Source organism: Alosa pseudoharengus, unplaced genomic scaffold, assembly GCF_046254945.1.
Source record: "Alosa pseudoharengus isolate Yale_2024_CS ecotype anadromous, Long Island Sound unplaced genomic scaffold, YU_APseudo_1.1 YU_APseudo_1.1_scf_7, whole genome shotgun sequence".
Lineage (NCBI taxonomy): Eukaryota > Metazoa > Chordata > Actinopteri > Clupeiformes > Clupeidae > Alosa > Alosa pseudoharengus.
In genome coordinates this window covers 33,719,891-33,746,366 of record NW_027468859.1, presented here as the reverse complement: position 1 = coordinate 33,746,366, position 26,476 = coordinate 33,719,891, and the positions used below count along the sequence as shown (strand labels likewise).

The following is a 26,476-nucleotide window of genomic DNA, read 5'->3' as shown; positions in this document are numbered from 1 at the left end:
AACTCAGTGGATTATCAATCTCCTATCTACATTGAATTTGCATCTTGAGAACAATGACACATTGCAAAGTTTGCAATTCTTTCAGTGCTTAAAGATGGGGTAGATGCACAAAGTCATTCACATGTCATTAGGGCTGAAACGATTCATCGAGTTACTCGAATAACTCGATTACAAAAATTACTCGAGGCAAAAACCCTGCCTCGAAGCCTCGTTAAATTCCTATGACGCGCACTATACGCGCAGGGATCTGATTGTTTTACACGAACCGTTGTTCAGGAAGCACACCACTAGCGCGTGAATCGTGATACATTCTGAATTTAGCTGGCGCAATGGCGGAGTCAAGATGGCCATAAATGGCCGAGAATGTCTAAAGTTTTCAAGTTAAGTTTTGGGATCATTACATACTCAAAAAGGAAAAGAACAAGCATCTGAACCGAAAACATCCACTCCATGCTGTTTCACCAAGCGTCAATATAGGCTATTTATCAATCTATCTAGCCTATCTATCATCTATCTACAGCCTATAGCCTACATTGATGTTGGCTGATTTTAATCACATATGTATTTGTAGCGATGTCGTGATATAATGTTTAGCTTTGGTGTTTTTAAGTAGTAAACTTATTCACGTTCTATTGCAAGACAGTATGCCTAAAAAAGAACCCCTTCTTATACACACATGCATGCACCCTCATCTTCCTTCACGCACCGTGTGCGTGCACACACACACACACACACACACGCAGGTTGCTAGGTTACCATAGCAAATAGGCTCACCCCAGAAATTATTTTTTAGTAGCCTAATGGTAAAATTATTTGTTAGTAGCCTAATGGTAGGCTATTTTTTAGTAGCCTAATGGTAAAATTATTTGTTAGTAGCCTAATGGTAAATGCTGCAGGTGTAGAAATCTACATAAAACAGATATTTACTTTGATGTCAAGTCTAGATTACAGCATGAAACCTGTTGTGCATATTAATACATTAAATTGCTTTCCCTCTTCTCCCTCCCAGCACTTCACAACATAGTATGGGTAGCTTTGTTCGTCCAGCTAAGTCATGCACAAGAGGTTGCAATTTTACAGAGAGCATTTTGAACATTATTTAATTGTTGGCACTGGCACTTATGAACACTAAATGGGTAAATTGCAATAAATGGGCTTAGTTTTGTAGCCTAATGTTGGAGTTAGAATAAATACCTCTGTGCCAATTGCTTGATAATTTTACAGCCATGTCATTTTCGTTATGCATTATTTGTTTTGGTTGTTTAAAAATGCAAAAAAAAAAATCAAATTAATCGATCGATAAAGTGCTAGATTAATCGATTACAAAAAGAATCGATAGCTGCATGTCATTCACTATAAGTCTGGTAGGCTTTTTGGAGAATGGTTTTCATTGTTTGGTTGTAAGCCTAGATAAATTAGAGACAGAGTCGATGAGTCTTTCATTTGAAAATCTTTGAAGCCACTGGGCCATAATAAATATCACCTGTTCAATCTCAGAGGGGTCTTTTTGTCTGGTTTTGAGACCCTTTGTGGTGACAGTAAAACGGTTGGATAATATATCGAATAAACGTTGTGGTTGAGTTGTCTTGTTGAATGTTGTCAACGTGCAACTTCAAATTGAAGCCACTTGCACTGAGAGGCTTGCATACCACAAGACATGCACTGTGAGGCCTATAGTGGCATACCACAGGACATGCACTGTGAGGCCTATAGTGACATACCACAGGACATGCACTGTGAGGCCTATAGTGGCATACCACAAGACATGCACTGAGAGGCTTGTAGTGGCATACCACAGGACAGGACATGCAGTGCTGGAGAACGCCCCTGATGGAAAACTTTTCCGCAGTCATGACCTAACCTCTGTCACACTGTTAGTCCTGAACTGTAACGATGACAAGTGCAGGCAGGCAGGCAGACGTGCCTGCGTGTGTATATCTACACTGCGGTAACGTGACCCGCAGAGACGATCATCATTGGTGCAGATCAGAGAACTCCCCCACTCTCGTCTGTCAGAAAAGGGAGCAGGTCAGCTGTCCTCGTTTCTTAATAACTGTGGTGTACATATGCACACAGAACATGCATTCATTCCATCTATACTGTATGTAAATGTATATTTATATGTATATGTATTTAAATCTATATAAACAAATGTGTCAACAACATTACTTACACTATAAAAGACAAAAAAGGTTTTCATGCTAGTTCTATGTCATGAATCTTGTTCACCGAGTATTTTGGACAAGAATTGTATAACTGTTATGTTTGTGGGTAAAAGGAATTTACAGGATCATGTATTAAATTATTATTATATTTTATTTATCAAACCTGATGTGTGTTGTGTTGTGTGTATTTTCTACATGGCTGAATATCTCTGTGTATATGTTTATATGTGCATGAATGCATTTAAACATGTAATTACATAATTATTAAATGTGTGTGTAAGTAAGTAGTAAAGCTAGGAGAGTATGTGTTTGCATGCCTGGAGTGGAGTTGTATGCATGTGTGTGTGTGTGTACGAGTGAGTGGGCCATACTCCGGTGTTCTGTATCATAATGAGACGAGCTGTCCAGGTAACTCAACCCGCCTAAGCTTGCAGTGCCGTTGCCATGGTGCCCCAAGGGACAGGAGCCTGAGCCAGTCACAGGTGTGTGGAATTCTGACTGCGCATTCCGACGAATGGCCTCATTGTCCACACCAACCAACTCCAACTAAGGGAATACAGATGGTGGAAGAATGATCACATTTGATTTGTGGCATTGCTCGAGGTTTTGGCTCCTGATGCGTGTCTGTCGGAGTGCTGTGTGATGTGAAATATTGATGGGTGAAGAGGTTCGCTCCCACTCCAACACAGATCTACACCTCAGCACTGTGGGGACCAATGTAGCGCAAAATTAGAGGATGCCAAAAGCCCCTGGCAGCCACAACGACACAGACACACACACCGGTGAGTGGCACTTCATATTAAGATGATTTTATTTCCCCCTCTCTCTCTCTCTCTCTCTCTCTCTCTCTCTCTCTCTCTGTGTCCTCATGGTAAGGTCAGAGCTTTGCTAGAGGGAGCACATGAGTCAGATTGAACTGGGTCAGATCGCACATTGGCCATAACGTGACACGTTTGTGAGTCACACTGTGTCACAAGTGCATGAGAGACATATGACAAACATACTGAGTGCTTTTTTACCCTTAAAGAGAACATTATTGAAATCCATGTTAAAAAGAAAAAAAACATCTCTTCATGTGATGGATCATTTATTGGAGCGGACACAAGAGAAAGAAATGTTCCCATTGGGTTCTCCTTATAGCTGCTATCAACATAGTGGCTAAATGATTTCTTCTTAGAACAATGCATAGCTGCTATCAGGGTGTTTCTTGGTGTTTTATGGGTGGGTGTAGTCGAGTCGGTAGTCGGTCATATAGGCTTTACATTGCATGTTACTTGTGTACATTATCCAATTGCACGTGGGGGTAGGCTAAACCATATGCATAAGCAGTGTGGGCTGTGTGTTCTCATTACATGGAACTGCTCTCTGAAACCTTAGAACACTGGTGTTTACTGGATGATAAGAGCATTACTTCTAGTGAGACCAGTGTAGCGATGCACTGTTGTAATGAAAGGACTAAGTCTGGTGTGGTGCTATTAATGTATAATATATTAGAATGGATCAATCTCTTTCTATCGCTCCATCACTGCAAGATAGACTGTCTTCTTGGCTAGAGACAGCAGGTTCTGTTTTTTTTTCCACTAAAGGATTCGCACATCTTAATTTGTCATTCACAGTTCATTTTGCCCGCCTATTCTAGAGATTACACTAATAATCATTAGATCTTCTATAAAACAGCTATCTGTCAAAGCCCAATGGCATCCTGTCTCTAATGGTAACCTTGGCACACCACAATCCCGGCGAAACCAAAACTAGTACTTCAGCCCACACTGTTGAATGTAGCCTGTTTGTTCCATCCACCAACTCTGTCAATATTGTCAGCAAATAGCTATGCAAAACATAAATACCAAAATAGAATCAACATGTTTTTCAAGGTTCCCCTCGTGTGAATCTCAATCAGCATGGTCAGTGCTATTCTATGGTGACCACAGAATAACACTGGCCTTCTCATGCCAAGTCAAGTGAATTCACTTTATTTATATAGCACATCTGAAAACAACAGCAGTTGACCCCAGTGCTTTACAATAGAAGCAACCTCATGGTTATAATGGTACTGTATGTTGCACGGCAAAAGTCACGGTTTTCCCAGAAGTGTTTAGCTTTGTTGCAAGCCAGATGAATAGGCCTCCTGGTCTCCCCCTCACCTCCACTCTGCCTCCGCCAGATGTGGTCCAGCCCACCCTGCCTGGGGAGCGGGCGGGGACTCAGTCCCTGGACCCTCCCGTCTACCGGGAGCTGTGGTTCATGGTAGTGATGGCGGGCGTTGCTCTGGTGCTGCTTGCCATCATCCTCGGGCTACTCCTGCACCGGACGCTTAGCCGCCACCGCCCCCCCATCACCAGAGAGCGCCCCCCGCTGGTCCCTATGCAGCTGGAGAAGAGGGGACCCATGGCAGTTTCCAGCCCAAGCAACTCATACCTGGTGAGGTGGGGGGCGGGGGTGTCTTTTTGGCATTTTTTCTATGAATGTTAGTTAAACTTTTGTAAGTCTTTTTCCTTTATTTACCTTTCCAGCTAACTGTACCACTCACCTAGACACTGCAGTTGAGCAGAAACTCTCTTTAGGCCTCCTGAAATAGTACCTACAGTTGTGTTCAAATATGTTCAAAATCATTTTCAGTTTTTATTTCCATATTTCAAATGTATTGGAAACATTCCACATTAAATTATAAATCAAATTATTAACAAATTTATCAAGTCTGCATTACTTTTCACAAGAAGCAAAGAAAAGGAATATCATTCTGTTAAAAAATACCAGTGTTGGCATTTTTCTCTTCGACCTTAAACTGAACTAATATTTAGTTGCAGAACAATTGTTTGCTGCACATCTGCGTTGCATAAACCAACTTCTGGCACCTATGAACAGGTATTTCTGCCCAGAAAGAACAAACTACATTTCACAGTTCCTGTTTTGCTTCAGAAACTGCATTTTTTTTTAATGGGGTTGAGGTCAGGGGATTGAACTGGCCACTCCATTACCTCAATCCTTTATGTCTGGAACCAAGATTTTGTGATGTGTTTGGGGTCGCTGTCTTGTTGAAACACCCATCTTAGGGGCATTTCCTCTTCGGCATATGGCACTTTATTCACTTTTTGTTAAACACACTGCTATTTATTTGAACACAACTGTAGTAGTAACATATGCCAACAACCTCAGTCATCATAGTATTGTGTGTAAATATGTGTTTAAATTACAAATATATTCAAAAAAAGTTATTGTGTGCACATCCCACCTTCTGTCAGGTGCAGGACAAAAAAACTGAAAAAAAATATAAAATGGGCGCAACAGCTTTAGACTCCCATATTTAATGTACAAAGGCAACGTTTCGACCCTGCTGGGTCTTCAAAATTGAGTTTGCCTGAAGAAGACCTAGTAGGGTCGAAACGTTGCGGACATTATATATTTCTTTCACTAAATTACAAATACAAAGTATTTACATTCTGAATAGACTGCCGTTGACAAACAGTGTAACAAGTTTTGTTTTTCAGTTTGACACGGTGGCAGACACTACGAGCGCCTCCAACAGTGTGACCCTGAAAGGCTTCACCATACACCGTGAGGTCAGAACCTCTCTTGTGGCTCATCTGTCTCTTCAAAGATTGATGTTCTCTGAAAACACAAAACCTACATCTACACAATATAGAAATCAAATAATGTTCTGAGAAGTTCTCTGAAAATATAAAACCTGCACATGTTCATGAGGAGACTCCTGCCAGCACATATGATCACTGACCTCATTAGACCTTTTCTAAGATCATTAATTGATAAGTGCTCGGCTAGAACAGATAGTTTAACCTCAACATTGGTCGTTGGCAGTTAGTGTTAGAGCTGACATATACTTTGAGATTGGAGCATACCAAGCCTTGACCTGTCCCAATTCCGCTCCAGGATGTGGTGGACAGTAAGGTTCTGGAGGGAGAGGACGGCATCGTCACGGTGTCCACGCTGCACGTTTCAACGCTCGCACATTCCCAGAATTCCTTGCACCGCAGCATCAGTGAGGTCATAGACAAGAACACTGAGGAGGGCAGGAACGAGGAATGGGATCCTCACAGGCAGTGGCACGACAGCGGGATGGTGAGTGCCTCAAATTGATCCCAGACATGGACAGTTCTAACATAATACGGAAGGTCTTTCTAAGCACTCCAGTGGGTGCTACAATGTGTTCTTGTGTACTTAAAAAAGAAAAATCTATCTTTACAACTATTTGTTCGCTTTTAGTTCATGGAAGATGAAGAGTTTGTCGACACCATCAAAGGCTTCAGCACAGTAAGGAAAGAGCACACCATGTTCACAGACACCAACCTGTAGCCTGCTCCACTGGACTGGGTGGACTATAGATGCCCTGACAGACGCCACTCCTGAAGAACGCAAGTCACTGGTGGACTGGGACCTCACTGGAAGTGGATTGCTAAAGCTGTAGATGACCCTGAGGAACACCACGGCAGAGGATTACACAGCCACAGCAACAACCACTGAGGAGGCAGTTAATTTGTAACTCACTTTGTACAGCATTACAAGCGTTTGGATTGTAACTATAAAGCCTCAAATTAATTGGACATCCCATTACATTATCTAGAGCTAGCAGTCATCTTACCTCTCGGTTAAAGACTCAGTATTTCCTCTAGTAGCATCGCACTGTTAACATCTGATCTAACTGCTGAAGGGATTTATTTGTGTGAAACATCCAGAACACAACATGAGGTTTCCACAAACAAATGTCCAACAGATTTTCTGACAGGGTCTGTTTTAAGTCAGTCTGTGGTTTTATTTTGACAGAACACTCACTGACATTTCCTGGCTTTTACGAAAGCTTGCACCTGGATTCCTTTAGCGAGTCAGTGGTGCAATTTCTCGGTCTCTAATAAGCACAGTCAGAAAATGACTGATGAGCTGGCCAGACTCTTATTTTATGTCATGCACTATAAATGATAATACCGCCTACGCAGGCAAACCTTGAGGGAAATTATTTTATAATCTGTGGCAAGAAATAGCATTTGGCTGTCACTTTATCATTTCACAACGAAAAAGTGAAATGAACACCGACCATAAGAAAGGAAAAGCAGGAAAATCAAGTCAACAATTAATCCAAGATTAAAATGAAGGCATTTCATACAGTCAAAAGTCTTTATTTAGTTGACATGAGTTCCAGTGCAAACTGGCACAAAACATTTGTACCACTAAAGATGATATGCTTTAAATGGCCTTTACAGAATAAATTAATTGTGACACATTACATTGTAATGGGAAACAAACAATAATCCGTGACAAAGAGAGTGGATAGGAAAGAAGAGGAAAGAATGGTACATTAAAAATAAACATGTTTCTATTTACAAAACTGTTATTTCTGTACACAGGCAGCCATAGAAATACAGGAGAAGGAGTAAAAATATAAAACTTTAGTTCTGATGCCTGGGACAGGCCAATAGCTGCTTCTCATTTCACTATTGGATTCAATTTACTCCTATAAATACAGTAAACCTCAGGATAAAAATAGATCTTTCAATGTTCTGCCGTGACTTTGAATTAATTCTTTTAAACTGGCATATTTGAATAAAACAAAAGAAAATTAAAAATAATAATAATAATAAAAAAAAACACACATTCTGCATTTGTTTATCCATCTGCTTAAGCTCTGATTCAATCTGAGGTCTTGTTTTACTGACTGTGTTTGCTAGAGGGCAAAACATGCTGGAATCTCGTTTGGAACATCAGATTGTAATCCATTCCAAAGGTACCATAATGACATCAAGCATCATAAATCAGACTGTAACGCAGAATAGACTGAACTTTAAAATACCCATCTCACAAATCCAAAAATAAACTAAAGGGAAGTCGGAATTGTGTGGCGCTGATTTTTATAAAGCCTGTTTTGTTACATGATTGTTCCTAATAGATGTTTCGGGTAAATCTACCATCTGTAGTCCAACTGAGCCCCAAACGCGCATGATAATAAGAAACTTCATAGCAGAGTCTCTACTGGGCATAGAGATCTGTATGCATGCTTGCGCTGAGGACACAGCTCTCCCAATATTGTTATTGTTGTGTGATTATTGACCAGAGTTTCTTTCTAGGGTCAAACTGTCCTTAGAGCAAGTTACAGAGAAAGTGCAAGTTTGTATCAGGTTTCGAGAGAGAGAGACAGAGAGAGAGAGAATTGAAATGCTTAACTGGCATGTTATTTGAGATTATAGTACTAGGCTCACTATAATCAGAATAAAAAGGGACAGGTAGCAAGGGTGACCAAAAGACACAAGCACTGGACATTACAAGGGACACTAAAATGTCCCCAAATACCTCACTAGGCGAAAATGACTATAGCCTAAAGACTTCACCAACTACATGAGCTGAAAAAGACTATGGGAAGGTATGCACGCAGATCGACATCATATTCAAAGCTTACTCAATGTCTACTCAATGTCTACATGTCCAGCATGTCGGGGACTAGCTGTAGAAGATGTTAGGAGAGCTGTAAACCTGAACACATCCTAATCACAGGACGTTAGGCAGCATAGTAACCCCCACGCGTGTTCTTCCCCCGGGTCTATGCTGGTACGGCTCTAGCAGCATGCTCTGTGCATGCAAGTTAGTAGACTGCTTCATCATAACTGGCTTCAACAAACTGATTTTTTCTGATGCCACAGGGAATATGTTGTTGGGGAGAATAAGGGGTCTGAGTATTGCAATGATAATCATCAATCAGAGGACTGGCACCAATCAAGGGAGCCAAGAGGTGGGAGGAACAATTTAGGCTGGCTGAAACGTCAAGGCAGAGGTTAAAACCAGTTGGCACCATGCACCGCTCCAGCCTTAGGGCAGGGGGTGCCGCTGAGCTGCTATTGATGGCACCTGAGCTTTGTGTGCATTACACATACATTAGTGTACCTGGCTAAAGGAAAAAGGTTGATTCTGTATTTCACAGTCATGCAGCTGCTTTAGCAGCATCTCCATTTAGAAAGTAATTACTGTCCCAGTGTCCCAATTAATCATCTCCCATGTTTTTTACATCAGTTAAGAAATCAAGCTAAAAATTATATAGGCATACAAGCTTCATATAAAAGGACTAAGATCACAAATTATTGCAGATTTTGTGCTTTATAAGTGGAAGATGTCTTTGCAGGCAAGCACAGATTTTCCCTTTTCTCAAAACCAAGCTTTCACCATCCCACAAAGGCCTGGCTAAAATGCCCGAAGAAGTTCAGCTTTTCAATGTGCTACACAGAGAGACGCCTCAGTCACAACATCATTTCAGAGCTCGCCAGCCCAGAAGCCCCTTACCCTTTAAAGCTACACTTTCATAATGTTTTGCACATCCGCACTACACAAGTAGGCAGGACATCAAGGCTAATCTGCTATGCCTTATGATATCCGCTTGTTAAAACTACTACCAAAGACGTTTTTGTACCCTGTCAAGAGTGCACAGAATACATTGAAAACCATGCAGTAACCGAACAGACAAATAAGATGCAACCCGACCACAGGAAATATCTCATCTGTAGGCCAAGGACATGTGGTGATATCGTAGCCGTTGGCAGGGTGATAAGTAGAATTTCTCGTACAGGATTGCGAAGTTGTTTGAGGCTGAGGAAATGGCATAGTCATGTGACGGGCCGTGAGCCACGTTGAGCTGAGGTCGCACGACTCATGGAGTAATACTGCGGACTGGCGATGCATACACTAAAATATTACAAACTCACATGCATTTAAAAATAAAAACATTTCACATGATATCAAAATAGTATATTAGGTTGACACATGGAAAATGCTATGGGATAAAAAAAAAATAAAAAAAATAAAATGAGGTAAAACATCTAAGAGTTTGAAACCATGGAGCCAGAAGCATGGCCCATGGAAACAGGACATGTGTGGTTCACTGCATCACCTCGTACCAACTGGAAGGTTCCGGCATTCCTGGAGGACTACGAGGGACATAATACTGTGAAAGAGATGGGAAAATAGGTCAGTCAAGCGCACTTCAACAACTGGACAAAGCAGGCTCCTAGGCCTAGACTCTACTATTACATTAATACACAGGATTAGATGTTATAATAATCCCTTGTGCCAAAATCCAAGGTAAAAACACATTCAGATGCCCCTACTCAAATTAATTTAAAAAAGCACGCTAACCACAAATCTGCCAACCAATGGTCAAACAGAAGACAAATGGCCCATCCAACAGCAGTATATAGTATGCGGCATGTCATTGGGGTTATCAAGTGGGCACCCTCATTCACCGAGTCAAGTGCACTTCAACAACTGGACAAAGCAAGACTCCTAGGCCTAGACTCTATAAAAGGCAATGACGAAGAGTAGACCTCAAACTGATCCCAGAGGTAGGTGTTTTTCACTGGTTTTATAACGATTGATTTTGATACTGAAAACAGTAAAAAGTATGCTGAAACAAAAAGCAATGTACAAGAGACAAGTCCTGTACGGCATGGAACAATGTTAGCAAAAGAAAATATGGCTGAGAATTCACCAGCCCATTGCCGGTTAGGCTCCATTACAGTACAGTGAATCATCATGTCTGGTATTGGCCAAGGGGCTGTTGCATTGTGGGTAGATTACAACACAGGGTGGCCAGTTCATGCCTTGTTGCTCTAAAACATCTTGAGCAACAAGAACCTCACCACTGGATGGTCAAACAGAGAGAGTCCTACCTTTGAGGATGTACTCCGTCAGCAGGCCAGGGACTTTATCGCTGTCGTCCTTCATGGCGTGCAGTACTGTGGAACAACCATGCAAACAATCAATCAGTTCACACTGATGTCGCTATTCAATGTCGCTATTCCAAAAACTGCACTTTTCTATGCGAGCATCTCGGTGTTGTGGCAATACATAAACAGCCTAGAGGTGCAAGGATCTGATTTAAAGGTCATCACTCACTTTTGGTGAGGTACTGGAGGTCTTCCACTGAAGGAGGTGCGTTTTTTTGTTCATAGGGAATTACTGTGGTAAGATACTGTGAAGAGAGAGAGAGAGAGAGAGAGAGAGAGAATGACAGGAAGAGAGAGGGGGAGAGATTAGGATCTGTAGCAGACTGTACAGGTTTACTCGGGACACTGTTGCTGCGGTCCATGCAAGGGTATTAGGGGAGGAAAGGGTTAGGGAGACGCACCAAAATACTGAAAAATAAATAAAATAAACAGGTAAGCACCACAACAAAAGCCATAAAAAATAGACAGAGGTATAGAGCCTTAGAATACGCTGTATGTGCAGCCATGTATGTACAGACAGTAAGTTTATTAGAACTGTTCCAGTGATCAGAATTGGCCAAGAGAACTCACAGTCAGAGAGAATGACTGAATGACATGGTGAATGGGCAGAAAAGCTGAATGAATGCACGAACAGGCTAAATAAATAAATAAATAAATAAATAAATAAATAACAATACAAATGATGCTGTGTAGAAAATAAAACAACAACTGCAGGTCTGACAGTGACCTTACACACAGTGACTGTTGTTCTGTGCAACCATCACCAGCACAAACATTACCCCAGACCTCCGTGGTTCAGTGGCTCTGTCTCCCCAAATGAATGTTGATTTTATTCAAATGAAGTGGAGGCTGTTTTTATTTTGAAGGCAGTGAATGCCTGGAGGCTCCCTATTTTTAGCTGGTGATGCTGAGACTTGTGTAAGAGCAGCTACTGAGAGAGCAGCTGGTAAAGCTGGCGCACAGCAAGAGGGTGAGAAGAAGGTGACTGGTTAAAGTGAAGCACAGGTGCACTGTGATAGGTCAGCGTGAGGTGCATGTTACCGTGCAGGCTACAGTGATTGGTGGTTGGGTTATTGCGGGGGCGGGAGAGCGCTGGCTAGTGTTTGATTTTGGCAGGGCAGCTGAGGGTGCTGATTGAGTGCTCAGAAAAAGCAAAACACAGAGAGGAGAGGGAAGAAAAGAAAGGAAGGACAGCCATTCATTAGAGCGCATGCACACAAATGATTCCAATTGCATCCATCATGGGATAGCCTGCTAACACCCAGTGCGAAGGCCCTGCTTGCACCTTGAAATGAGTGAATGAGATAAAAATACCTTTTTCATGTTAGAGTTTTACTGACAAACCTGAATGCAAATCCAAGGCCATGGATGGCTGCAGCTAACTTCCTTTGAGGAGTTGCATAAATAGACAGCTCAGCAGGAGCTTTTTTTATTGGAGCTTGCAGGTTAAGCTGAAGCCCACAATGGCCGTCCTCAGCACATGTATCCTCAATATAGGATCGACTACCTGTGCTGGGCTTGACAGCCTCACAAATGCTACGAATGAGAGAGATTTTAGCAAGCTAACCCTTTAAATTTAGAGGGTAATAGAGGGGGGGGGGGGTTGAGCTGGTTAGGGATGGAGTGAGGGTGTCGAGGAGGAGCGGAGAGGTGGAGAAGCGAGGGAATGGAGTGGAGTGGGGAGGTAGAGGTAGAGAAGAGGGCACCTGCTTGTCCCCTCCTGTGCCCCTGAATGTGTGGCGCAGGCCGCTCTGAATGACGGAGGAGAGCCCCTCCATACTGAAACACTGAGAGAGTGAAGGAGGGAGGGACGTGAAGAAGTAGAGGATGAAGAGAGAGAGAAAGAAAGGAAAAGAGATACATAATGAGAGAGCGAGTGCAGATAGGAAGAATTGCGTAAGGAAAGAGTGAGAGAGAAGAGTGGTCCCAGTGTGAAGCAGAAGTAACAGGATTAGAGAAATAAAGTGGAGAGAGAGAGAGAGAGAGAGAGAGAGAGAGAGAGAGAGAGAGAGAGAATATGACAGGGCAGCAGGGTGGTGGAGCCTGGACTGGCCCTGGGGTGTTTGTTTTGATTGGGCGATAGAACAGAAGTGATCCGCTGGATCCTCTCTGCTTAACTGGGCAGATTAGCGTGCACACAGACGTTTGACACACACACACACACACCTACTGCAGCAAAGCCCACTGCTGGGGGTGTGTGTGTGTGCGCGTGTGTGTGCGTGCATGTGTGTGTGCGTGTGTGTGTGTGTGTGTGTGCATGTGTGTGTCTGTGCATGTGTGTGTGCGTGCATGTGTGTGTGCGTGTGTGCGTGTGTGTGCATGTGTGCGTGTGTGCGTGTGTGTGCATGTGTGCGTGTGTGCGTGTGTGTGCATGTGTGTGTCTGTGCATGTGCGTGCATGTGTGTGTGCGTGCATGTGTGTGTGTGCGTGTGTGTGTGTGTGTGTGTGCGTCCCCTCACCGTGCCGGGCACGTGCGTCCTCTCTCCTCCGCGCGTCTGCAGGCTGGGGCTGCGGATCTTGCCTCCACGGCGCTTGAGCAGCTGCCGGTGCTCCTTCTGCCGGTTCTGCACGGTGATGAGGAGCGAGATGAAGCGGTTCTTCACCTCCTTCTCAAAGTCCAGCTCGTCGCGCAGCGCCAGCTGCTGCACCAGCTCCTCCGACAGGCCCCGGATCAGCGCCTCCACCTGCTGCAGCCGACCACTCAGCTCCGACACGGACAACCCGCGCAAACCTGATGGAGAGAGAGGGAGAGGGAGAGGGAGAGAGAGAGAGAGAAAAATAAAGAAAGAAAGAAAGAAAGGAGAAATGGAGTCATAGACATGACAGGAAGTGAGGATGCTATATGGCTTTGCTGTTATTCTGAGTCTCTTCTAGATCTTTCAAGTTTTGAAGGGAGCTGCCCAGAGACAATGATAATAATAAACTGATAATGATGACAAATCTGTAAATATGAAGTCATTACAGTTATATGACAAGAAGTAAACATGTTATATATTGTTATATTATCATTTCGACTATTCATTCTGATATTGGCTTTGGCAACACTGTGAAGAGTCATATACCAGAGACAGGACAGACTGACAGACACACAGAAAGAGCACCAGACAGACCGGATGGACAGATGGACAGACAGACAGACAGACAGACAGACAGACCCCCAAAGCAGTAGGAAAGACAGACAGAGGCTGACTGTATTATATCACCATTCTAATGATTCATTTATTCATTCATTCAACAGAGGGGGAGAGTCATATAGACGGGAAGAGAGAGCACATAAAGCGGGAGGGAGGCAGACAGACGGGGCGAGAAGCACAGAGGTGCACGTGCAGAAAAACACATCCAGCACATACAGTACGGATGTACAAGTGCTTTAACCAAGCGTTTGGCACCAGAGAAATAAAGGAAGTTCTGTAGGCACGCTAGACCCATACACACACACACACACACACACACACACTCCAGCACATACAGTACGGATGTACAAATACTTTAACCAAGCGTTTGGCATAGTCACGGAGAGACCATCTACACGAGAGATAAAGGAAGTTACACAGGCACACTAATTTCTCTCTCTCTCTCTCTCTCTCTCTCTCTCTCTCTCACACACACACACACAACACACACAGAACACACACACAAACAAACACACACAAGCTGCCTGCAGCAGCTGAGTCCTCAGCTTATCTAGAGAACAACAGCCGTATGAATGAATGCACATACTAAACAAACTGCATACATGCACAGACACACTCGAGAAAAGATACTGAATGTGAAGTTGTGAAAAACACACCGACAAGAACATCCAAAAGACATAAATAGAACAGATGCCCCCCCCTCACACACACACACACACACGCAGACACACACAGCCATGATTCAGTTGCTAGAAGCTGAATGAGATGTAGAATGACAGCTCAAGTCACTTTGCCAGCAGCTCTTATGAGATAGTCTGCTTTCGCTTTCTCTCTTGCTCTCTCTCTCTCATCACTCCATCTCCGACACATACATGCTCAAGTTCTACACACAGCCAAACTGACAAGCACGCACAGTCAACACACAACTAACTAATACTTTGCTGCTGACCATGCTCCCAACAGCATCAAAGGCACAGCATCTTCACTCATGCACACGTGCAGCCACATCCACATAATGCCTCCAGTTGGACTAACACAAACAGGCATTATGACAACCTCACACACACACACACACATTATGACAACCTCTCTCACACACACAGTTGGGTATTATATAAATCCTCATATGAGGTATATGGTCCGTAATAAGCCTGAACACACACTGTGCTGTGGGGCTGCTTATAGCATTAACATTACGTAATCTCTGATTTATGCGACTGGACGCCAATTACAGAACCCATTATACAATGCAGGGTGTCTTATATAATTAATATGGCCTACATTTATGCCCACCTCAACGCTTACAAACACAGGCTAACAATATCTCCAATTCCCTAATCCTTCACACTCGTACAGTATTGTGGCAATAATAACCATGGTCAGCAGGGGTAGCTAGTTGCTGTAGAGGGATATCTAAAAAACACAGACACAGACAAAGACACAGACACACACTTACTCTCTTCGTAGCTGCTGGTGGAGCTGGACCTGTTGAGTGTGTTCATCTCCTGGCAGAGCAGGGACATGTCGGACTGAGATGGACTGTCATCCTCCTCTGGGTCTGGAGACTCTTGCATAATCTCCTCAATTTCCTCAATAACCTAAACACACACACACACACACACACACACGCACGCACACACACGCACGCACACACGAGCGTACACACACACACACACACACACACACACACACACACAATCACACACACACACACACACACTCACACACACACACACACACACACATACACACACACACACACACACACACACACACACGCACACACACACACACACAAAGGGTCAACAGAAGACCTAGCAGACATAGCACACTTAAGAGATATACCAGCATTTTCCCCTTCAGTGACCCCCATCACATGACGCTCTTGTTGTACTGTACATCTACCACGATAACATCTGCATTGCTATGGCCTAGTCAAGGTCAATAACAACCCTCTCAGAACACAGTGGCTTGTGGTCAGTGCATAATGTTCCCAAAAATACAACCACAGTCCCCCAACAACACTTGTGGGGCCAGACATCCTAGTGTGGCTCCTGAGGGGTGCCAAGAACTTTTACACAATTCTGTATCCCATAAAGGGTTGTCACGGTTACCTACAATGCAGCACATTCTAGCTTAAAGCTCCGCAACTCAAAAAAAAACAACAACAAAAACAGAGGCGCCTGTTATGCTGTGAACGCAGTATTAAAGATTTCCAGGCACAAATTCTGTAGGGTGTCCCAGAAAAGAGTTGCTGATGGCGTTGCCCAAATATAGTGAGTCTGACTCATTAGTTAAACCGGGAGCTAAAAACTCCTTCCACAGTACAGGGATCGTTAGAAACGCTGCTATCGGGAGAAATAGATGCCAAAAGGCCTCAGAAAGGATTCTATTCTGAGGCATTTTTCAGGAGTGAAGTGGAAACCTATCTTCCATTTCCTATCTAAATCGGTCAGAGAAAAATGAAAATAATTATGTTTTTATTATTTAACCTACAGGGATATGCTTATTTGGGAACTCGGAACCTACAGCCAGGACCTTGATTGCAGTGTCCATTATGCAAAAAGCAAAATGTTTATTTACATGTAGCAGCAATAAAAATGCTGTTTCATGTTCTAACCACTACCACGCTACGGGAAGGACTACCTGCCATTTTGTATTCTGTGTTTACACAAGGAATCTGAGTGCACCTCAATAGTGTGCTTGGCACTGGAAGCTTGACCCATGGTTTGAACGCTAGTCTGGCAGGTCACTGAATGGTGGAGTAACCCTTCAGTGTATGAACTGCTGCAAACAACCAGTGAGGAGGAAGCATTGCTATTTATTTTCCATATAATATATCCCATCTCCTGCTCAATGGAGCCTAACAGAGAGTGTTGTAACTGACCTGCTCAGCGGTGAAGAGTGGCTCATCGTGGACACACGACACGATGATGGAGTGCATGTCCATTTGCTCCCGCAGCTCCTCATCATCCGAGAGGTCCAGTGACGAGTTGTCCTCTTTCTAATAAGTATAAGTATATATACTCTTTTGATCCCGTGAGGAAAATTTAGTCTCTGCATTTATCCCAATCCGTGAATTAGTGAAACACACATAGCACACAGTGTACACACAGTGAGGTGAAGCACACACTAATCCCGGCGCAGTGAGCTGCCTGCATCAACAGCGGCGCTCGGGGAGCAGTGAGGGGTTAGGTGCCTTGCTCAAGGGCACTTCAGCCGTGCCTACTGGTCGGGGTTCGAACCGGCAACCCTCCGGTTACAGGTCCGAAGTGCTAACCAGTAGACCACGGCTGCCCGTGGGGAACATACACATGCAAGTAAATATAAACACAAACGCAAACACACAAAATGTGAAAACTGCACCAGTAACCAGTAGTTTAAAGGAACCATATATAAGATTGTGGCCAAAACTGGTACTGCAAACACTTTAACACAAACACTTCAAATTACTGTAGAGCAGTGTATCCCCTCCCCCTCCCCCCTGACTCGAGGTTGCCAACCCGGATGCCAAAACACTACTGACTTTGTGATTAGTAGATAGGTAGAGTGTGGCGCATCAGGCCAAAACACAACATGACATGACAAAACACAACATCAACATCAGTTGAGGGCTGCAACTTTACTTTTTAAATGACAATATCCTGGCCGGACTACTGTTGTCACTGACATAAGTATTTGAAATGAACATGATTTCTTAATGTCTAGTGACATATCAGGGCCATTTTATGATTAATTGAAATACATTTCTTACATATGGTTCCTTTAAAACCTACTGCAGAACACAAAAATAGTCTCAAACATAAAATGCTAAATGCATCAAATTATATTTTTGTATGTCTTTATGCTGTGGGAACATGGACATCACATGGCCTTGTGATGTGACTGTAGGCTTACCCTCTGCTCTGTTAGGTTGAGGGTGGGTAAGTGGAGGGAGCGTGTGTGAGAGGTTTTCCAGTCCACTGGCATCACGTTGCCATAGTTATCCGTCAGAGCGTTCCAGATTCTATAGGAAGAGGACAGAGACTTATGTAAGGATCTACTACATATCTACAGCTCCAAACCTGCCAATTTACCAGAACTAAATTAAGTAACAACTTAGATGTAGGCTATAGCCTATACCCTCGCATGCAACCTTTGAAATGAACTTTCATATGGGGACTGTACCCTGAAAGCTCCACACCAGATGGTACTGACTCATTAAAATTAAAAGTACAGTATAGTCTGCTTCAAATGATTTCATGATGACTTTTGACATCATCCCCTAGCTTAACAAGTCTGCAAATGAAATCTCGCTTTGCTTGAACGCAGAGATAGCAGTGGGGTTAAACCGGTCTGGGTCTGTACGAGGAGACTGGACGTTGTTAAGACAGCGAGGCTCGCCCTGAGGACAGTGCAGTCAAGCGTGACCTCCGTCTATGCCTCTCTGCTCTATCCACCACACATTCGCAACAGTCCTCTCAGTCGCTTCGCTTCTCGTCTCATCTCCATCCCATGCTCTCTCGCTCACTCTCTATTGCTCTCTATTGCTCTCTCTCTCACTCTCTCATTCTCTCTCACTCTCTCTCACTCTCCCTCACTCTCCCTCACTCTCTCTCACTCTCTCTCAGTTCTCCTCTTTCTGGCTTCGCCCTGCTCTCCATGTTTCTCTTTTAAGCATCTCTTTTTTACGCATCTCTTCGTCTCTACTGCCCTGTCTCTCTCCATCCTTGTCTCTGATATGCCTGCATCTTTGCTGCCCTTTCTCTGGTGCGACAGGTCAGGGAGGCCATTTGAAGTGGCATGTCTATAACATTACCAAAGAACACACACACGCACGAATACACGCGCACACACACATGCAGATGCACATTAACATGCATGATCACAGACGACCACATATGTATATGAAAACCACAGACACAAAGACCCGGGCAGAAAAATAGCCTACATGTCCTCTTCGAACTGCTATCTAGCGCTGGAAAATGTCAGGGGAGAAAATCTCCTTCCATTATTGTCTACCATTCCACCATGAGAAGGAAGGCAGTAAAATTCGCCCCATAAGTTATTCTCTTAATCCCCAAAATTCTCTCTAGCAGGGGTGGGGATAAGTATCAGATTGTGAGTTAATTATCACAACCCATCGCCCATCATGATAACAACTGCATCATGACAGTTATTCTGCAATATTCAATACATTGCAACATAATCTTCAAAGACACGTCATGCATCTGTGGGTTGGAAGAGGAAAATTACCACTAGTTAAACAAAGAACAGGAATTATGGATTTATTCACTGCATTGTGGAGTCACTTTCACAGAATGTCTAGTGAGACAATGGTAGAGATTATGTTGAAAACCAAAAAGTGAATAGATCAGTTTTAACTGTCTGATGTCTGAGTGACAAATGTACTCTCTAAAATAAACAGTGGAAACAGTTGACGTTACGTTATAAATGTTTTGCATGTTTCTGTACGATAAACAGACCTGGGCAGAATAATCACCCCACTGATGGATCTGAAAGCTGTTCGTCAATATTTTCATGATACAGGTAAAGAAGTGACTTGGTAAAATTACACCGTACTTTTATCCTGAAGTGAAATGCCAGTGTTTATAACAAGTCATCAAATACTTATACCAGTAAGTTTACCTATATGTTTAACTTACATAGGGTCGTTTTTTCCCCTTTTACTTATGGCCACAGAGGTGTTTTTGTGAGGCTTGAGTTGGCTATCGTTGTGTCAGTTTTTAAGGCTATGACCAGTCATTTGCCACGTCTACTGCGACTTAGCGATTATTTATCAATGCACCCAAATACCTCATTGCTACAACAGATATCCTACCCTACCATTTAGCAATAACAATATTCCTGTAAATTGCCACGCTTACTAACCTACCTACTTATCGGGTTAGTTAGCCATCTTTTCCCAGTCCACTGTTTATGCGCAGGCATATAACTTACGGACCTCTTTGGCTAGTTGGTCTTGCTATCACTAGCAGTGAAGTTAGCCCAGCTCTGTGGTCAGCTATAATAATTTTGCCAAAGTTATCTGCGACCCCTTAACACTAATTGGTTAAATTGCTAATTTGGTTGCAAATCTATAGTTTATTGGTTAATTTGCAATCCGACCTCATGTAAACGAGTTAAAATGCTGCTCTCACTGAGATTACTTACTGTGCTGGGTGACTAGCAAGCTAACGTTTCCTTGCTAGCTGATGCCCTGTTGTTACATAGGCAGTGAAACATGGACATATAAAAAGGCGATAGTGTCATAACGTTACTTACTCGTCGTCCTTCAGGAAATTATCTTCTGTTATGGGTTGTACTGGAGCGATATTTTCTATCTTAGTGTTGTAATTCCGAAAACACATATTGAGCTTCTCATCAAAATCGTTCACAAGGTCTTCCATTGACTTGAAGCTGCATATCTCCCCTGAAAAGCTGTTGTCCAGATCTGAAAAGTCCTCAAACCCTGTTGTGTCACCGACATTGGAGTTGATCTGATCCAGCTGATTTGGCCATTCAGAGGTAGGTCTGAATTCATTAAAGTCCTGCCAGTCTTCATCGAAGTGTGCTAACGGAGCAGCCATCACTGCTACGGGACAACAAGACTCACTGAACTTCGGTTCGAGACAGACGCTCTTGAGGACCAGCTGAGAAATCCCGGAGCCCCACCCACTCTACCCGTGACTTGTTAGCTTATGAGCTTGGACCCCCGTCGCAGCTGCTGCTTGCAAATGTCATTCCCCAGATTAATTTTGCTCATTGGCAGTAGCTAACCCCGTGAGTTTTTTTTTACTATCTCAATACCGTATTTTGTCAACATATTTGTAGGATTAACGAGTTGTGTTTTGTCAGGGAATATCTGACAGCACTATGCAGTTTTTCATGTCCAAAATACTACATTTCCTGCATAAGAACTGCAAATATGTCCTCCAAAACGGCATTATTGATAGAAGTAGGCTATGCAGTTATTTTTTTGTAAGGGAGTGGCTGCATGTGTTTTGTCAGGTAATATTATAACAGCAGAGAGTGGCTGCAGATAGACTAAGACAACCTTCTTGGTCACCTTTAACAAAGCTCAGGTGGACTCAGGCAGGGATAGATGCATAGATGCAATAACATGGGCTACATGTGGGGGCTAAATGAAGACCGAAGAAACAAAGAGGGGCCCTGGCTGCATCCACAGATGGAGCGCACACACACTCAGACACACATAATCCCTGATCCCTCTGAGCAGACAGTCAGAGCACCTGCTTTAGGGTCGTCATCACAAGACAGAAAACACCCAACCTTATCCAATATCTTTGTTTTCCCAATACCTTTTATTAGGCTGCTGTAATTGTCCATGGTAATGGTCAGCTCAAGTCAGCTTCCAGTTCCTTTCTCCTTTCCTTAATTTAAGGTCTCCACAAAGCGGAGTTGAGGAGTGTGATAGAAATATTTTTTATATAATTTACCCCATCTTCATTGAACATTGTCTTCGAACTGGTGGGATAAAAAGGAATGGACTCTTCTTGGTTTCATGCAGATTCGTAAGCAGGCAGAGTGATTAGTTGGTTGAGTATATTTGTAGGACTACAGGAAAAGACAAGTAAACCCTTTAAATCCAGCCCACTGGTTACATCCACATAACATTTCCACCCATCACTAACTCTCTTCACCCATTTAGTCTTTCTTTGTCAGCACACGACCCCCCCCCCCCCAAAAAAAAAAAAGAAATGGCCTTGCAACCGTGACTATGGCAACACGGGTTTTATTTAGAGTAGATGTTAACACCAGCATGATAAAAATTGTACAAAGTTCACGATTTCAAAATGAAATATCACTGCAATGTGTGATTTTAAACATTTATAGCAAAAGTATTATATCAACAAAATGCCATGCCATGTGGTACAAAAATAAATGAACAATCGAGCGACAGAGAGAAAGAAGGAGAGTTAGAGAGAAAGCGAGAAGGAAGGCGGTGTCATATAAAATCCTGTCATCAAAGGATTAGTTGAAACATTTTTGTAATGGAAAATGTATCATACTCTGATGATGAGCTCCCATGTTTTCATAAGAAAATTACTTTGCGTTTAAGCATGTGACACCATAATGTTCTAAATGTAAATAGTCACATATAACCTTATCCATTTTGTTATTATTACAATAATGTGCCAACAGCAGTCAGGCAGCTGAATTGTGCTTAAAATCCCCTTTTCTGTAGTATAGGCAATGATGACCGTTGATGAAAATGCTTATTTTATTTCTTTTTTTTAAACATTTGCTATAAGTCTATTTGAAGCAGTACTACATTGGCAATAAGCTGCATACACAAAGCTGAGGACTAGGGGTGGGCAGCCCAGAGGACTTTGCCCCTTGGTTCACTGGAAACCCCCGAGCGCATGGGTGACATAATTAGCTAGCACCTCATATACCCGCCCTTTAAATGACCGTGTGGGCCAGAGCAACTTCATTGGCAACACAGAGATGTTGTGAATTGGACAACAGGAATACTCATATCATATCCAAGCTAACATCCAGGCTGTCTTGTGAAATAGTTTTCTTTTTTTATATATATATAACAATACATAATGTAGTGTATGGACTTGGAACACTCTAGGATCAAGGGATTTGATTGTCCCTTTAAGAAAAGGATATAAACAATCTGCCATCTCAGTTCCCTTAAAGTCAAACTGACTAGTTCAGAAAAAAGTATTTAAGACAAATATGTGTTTACTTGTACATTTGGCACAGAAAAAATGTAATGAAAAAAAAAGAATTATCATCACTGTCAGATAAGCAGCTGCATAAACTAACACAGTGATAAAACTGTTAAATGTCAGTCAGCATGCAGCTTTGTTCAAACACAATTTTGTTTGCAAGAGGACAGTAAAAACAAAGTGCCATTGGTTGAGGACATCAGTGTTGGATTCTACTGTTTTTGGCGTTCGCATAGAAGTTTGTTAGTAAAACAAAAAAAGGGTTGCGAAAAACTAACTTTATGTGGCTGCATAATGAATTTATTTGAAATTTGCTACAATAAATTACTTACTAGTTCAATCTGCAGCAACCATCAAGTGCCATTAGGAAAGTATTCAATGACAAATGTTCCAGCAAAATCCTCTTTGTTGCACATACACATTTACTTTTTCATTTATCAAACAGCAGAACATTTGTATATTCTCATGACTTGCAGTCTCAGCACCGTCCGTTTATCAGGCAAAATATTGGATATGATTGTACTATTGTGGTTGAACAGGAGCTACCATGGACATTCAATGGCTTCTGAACAATGACTTTGTACAGTAGCAATGTTGCACATTTGACTGGAAACCATCCAAATGCATTTCACAATGGTGCCGTGAGCACACAATTTACTGAATGGGTGGGTCGTTTTAGCCTGAGCCTATAGACCTTGCCAAAAGGCTCGCAGTAAAGTTGGAATGAAAAAATGAAGATTGTCATATCAACATGAGACTTGAATAACACAACAAATGTATGTGAAAAGTATTTAAAAACAAAAATAACGTTACACCAGTTGAAGTGATTTAAAGTAATGTTCATGTACTGTGAGTGTGGTATTTCATACAGTTTTTAGAAGTCCCCGTGTCACACTGGTTTGTATGAGGTTAAAGTGCAGCCATAATGTTTTTAGCAATGATGGAACCATCAGTATGTATGTATCAGTCTATGAAGAACCAATTCTTGACCAGAAGCCCAGCCGTTTGCTGTTCTGACTTTACTTTCTGTTGGAGTCAGACTTTTCCACTGAAGTCAAAAAGGTGACTTGGGCTGGGGCCTGGATTCTTCCTGGTTCTATGCAGACTCGTAAGCAGAGTGATTGGTTGGTTGAGTATATGTACAGGAGAAGGACAAGTGCAGTCACACGCTAGAGGTATAAACCCTGTATATCCAGTCCACTGATTACATCATTACAACATCTTCACCCCCATCACTAACTTAGTCTCTCTTTGTCAGCGCATACAAAAAAAACCCACAACAGCTAAATAGATAAATAGATAAATAAATAAATAAATACATACATACATACATAAACTAAAACATCAGAACATGGAAACCAGGGTGACCCTGACATGGAGAGCAATGAAACCTCTCTCATTTTGGAATCGACCATTGGTGTTTCATTCTCGAAATATGATTGTAGAAAGGTCCATACAAAAAAAAAAAAAATTCTTTACAGTTAGTAAAAATGCACTCGTTTTTAACGGGTACCGCTCACAAATATGAAATTGCATATACCCAAATATTTGCATCCCATATCTAAGGATATGATTGAGTCATTGTCACATATTGCTAATATTCTGTTGAACTTTTTGACCATATAGCTAAATGGTTAAAATGCTGGATTGTCTATTTAATATTCAGACCATGTCTGAATGGGAAATTTCAAAACCACAAAACAGTTAACATATTTCTCATGTGTTACAGTCTTACTCTAGTTTATGGGATACACACCAATAAGTTTCCGTGTCATGATGTTTGCAATCATATATAGTTTGGTTTTATTTCTAAACTCTTCTGGGTTGCCAAAGCCACACTGCATGACCACAGGGAACCTGCATGACCACTGACAGGATTCTCCTCCGACCCTGAAGCCTTCCTCGGACACTCATGACCTTTTTTTACTTTTTTCTGTTTTTACAAAACGTATAAATATACAACCACCAAACAGCCTGTGCACAGACATGTTTTCCCAAGGAAAAAAAGGTTCTATGAAACACTGCTCCTTGCACTCTCAGCCTGTAACATTCCACCCTACTGCACATTTCAAGATCTGTCATTTAGTCAATAATCTTTTAAAATAACACACATATACACTAAAATGTGCATACATTAATTAGCAGCTATAAACATTACATCACATTATGTCAGGTCATATGAAAATGTACAAAATATGAATGCTGTTTAAAACAAGTGCCACAATTGGTAATTACATTTAAAGCAAGGCATTAAATCATAGTTATGGAATTTCGAGAGCGTATCAGCACTGTTCATAATGCAAAAATTATTAGATAAATTACAGCCATAAAATAATGATCCATAAATTTTACATCTGTCTCGTCTCCTCTGCGTCCTCTTCCCTTGTATCTTTTTTTTCCATGTTGTTTTGCTCAACATGTTTGAATTTGATTGGGTGACGCTGCCATCAGACTCAGTGACGGCTTCAGCCATTGGTTAGTTCAGGAGGGCCCCCACCCTTACACGTGGATGCCCTGCACGGCCTGCTTGATGTTCTCCAGAAGCGCCTTGTTCTCCGGGCTCTGGTACTGGTCCTGGTGCGTGTACATGTCTGTCAGCGTGTCCACGTACGTGTCAAAGTTCTGCTCGTTCATAGGCTCCTGTGGGTGGGGGAGGGGGATCAAGCAGAGTCAGTTAGAGTCACACACACACACACACACACACACAGAGACACAGACACAGACACAGAGAAAGTAGGTACAGTGATGTAACACAACACAGCCAGGGACACGCAGAGCGGAGCAGTCGTCTGTTTATAATCTGGTGCACATGGGAGAAAGGCTGTCAGGAAATTTATTCAGACTGTCAGACAGACCAAAATCCAGTGAAAGTGATCATTAAAGATGTGATGCAAAAAGCCTGTCAGACTGAGATTATGCTACACTCTGGACAGCTTCCAGTCCATGAGGAGGAGGAATCTCTGTGCACATTTTAATTGTTTCAAGGCAGTTCCAGATACTGATTAGTTCAATGACCTGGTCTAAGCCAAAATCTCATATTCACCTCTCCAGAAACACAGTAGGAAGAAAAGGATATGAAGGATATGGTGTGTGTGTCTGTGTGTGTGTGTGTGTGTGTGTGTGTGTGTGTGTGTGTGGCATGCATCCCTAAACTATAAATCTATGTTGTCTTGTTTAAAAAAATAGAGGCTATGTGGAAGATATCAATCAAGCAGAAACCAAGTCAAGTCCAAGGCAGTTTTGACTGTGTTCATATGGCTTGTGAATATGAATGCGTAATGGCAGGCAGTGTTCATTTCCCATGTGGAAAGAATGAAACAGGGAGGCGAAGCAGCATGACCGACTCACACAAACACACACCCACACACTCACACCCACTCACACGCACGCACGCACCCAAACACACATACACACACAGAGCACAATTAAATACTGAAATACTGACACACACACACACACACACACACACACACACACACACACACACACACACACACACACACACACACACACATATAAACTGTTCCTTCATTAGAGTGTTGTCATGCAATCTGATGTATTTTCCACACACAGGATATTAATTTGGCTTTTTTTGTCTCGGCTGCGGCATCCTGGCCTGCATGCCTCTCTGTGGTCCATAGAGGGCGCTGCAGGACTATGGTCTAATCAAAAGAGTCTCATAACAATGCCACGTATGAGGACAGTTTGGATAACCCCACACTGTATTCACAAATGAGGTCAAAGTTATAGTGGAGGTTTAAAGGGGTAGGAAGAAG

At 42.5% G+C, this 26,476-nt stretch overlaps 2 protein-coding genes and 1 long non-coding RNA gene across 5 annotated transcripts in view; 1 reads left to right on the top strand and 2 right to left on the bottom strand.

The window, feature by feature from the left end:
- The first annotated feature begins 4,556 nt into the window (after nucleotides 1–4,556).
- Nucleotides 4,557–6,133, top strand: LOC143110404 (uncharacterized). Its single transcript, XR_012984145.1, has 3 exons — nucleotides 4,557–4,586; nucleotides 5,654–5,725; nucleotides 6,054–6,133. It is a non-coding gene; the product is annotated as an uncharacterized LOC143110404 (long non-coding RNA).
- Nucleotides 6,134–7,273: 1,140 nt separating this feature from the next.
- Nucleotides 7,274–20,607, bottom strand: LOC143109715 (fasciculation and elongation protein zeta-2-like). The gene is made up of 8 exons (XM_076272526.1): nucleotides 20,281–20,607; nucleotides 17,914–18,022; nucleotides 16,904–17,020; nucleotides 15,473–15,614; nucleotides 13,342–13,613; nucleotides 11,052–11,127; nucleotides 10,826–10,891; nucleotides 7,274–10,101 (listed from the first exon to the last, which is right to left on the bottom strand). The coding sequence occupies exons 1-8, from the start codon at nucleotides 20,583–20,585 to the stop codon at nucleotides 10,085–10,087; spliced, it is 1,104 nt and encodes a 367-aa protein (XP_076128641.1). The 5' UTR covers nucleotides 20,586–20,607; the 3' UTR covers nucleotides 7,274–10,084.
- A 4,592-nt stretch (nucleotides 20,608–25,199) lies between these two features.
- The window catches only part of myt1la (myelin transcription factor 1-like, a), a 49,175-nt gene continuing 47,898 nt past the window's right edge, over nucleotides 25,200–26,476 (bottom strand). For all 3 annotated transcript variants that reach the window (XM_076271993.1, XM_076271992.1, XM_076271994.1), the window contains one exon: nucleotides 25,200–25,340. In XM_076271993.1, coding sequence (XP_076128108.1) covers nucleotides 25,200–25,340 — 141 coding nt within the window. The remainder of the gene's footprint in view (nucleotides 25,341–26,476) is intronic.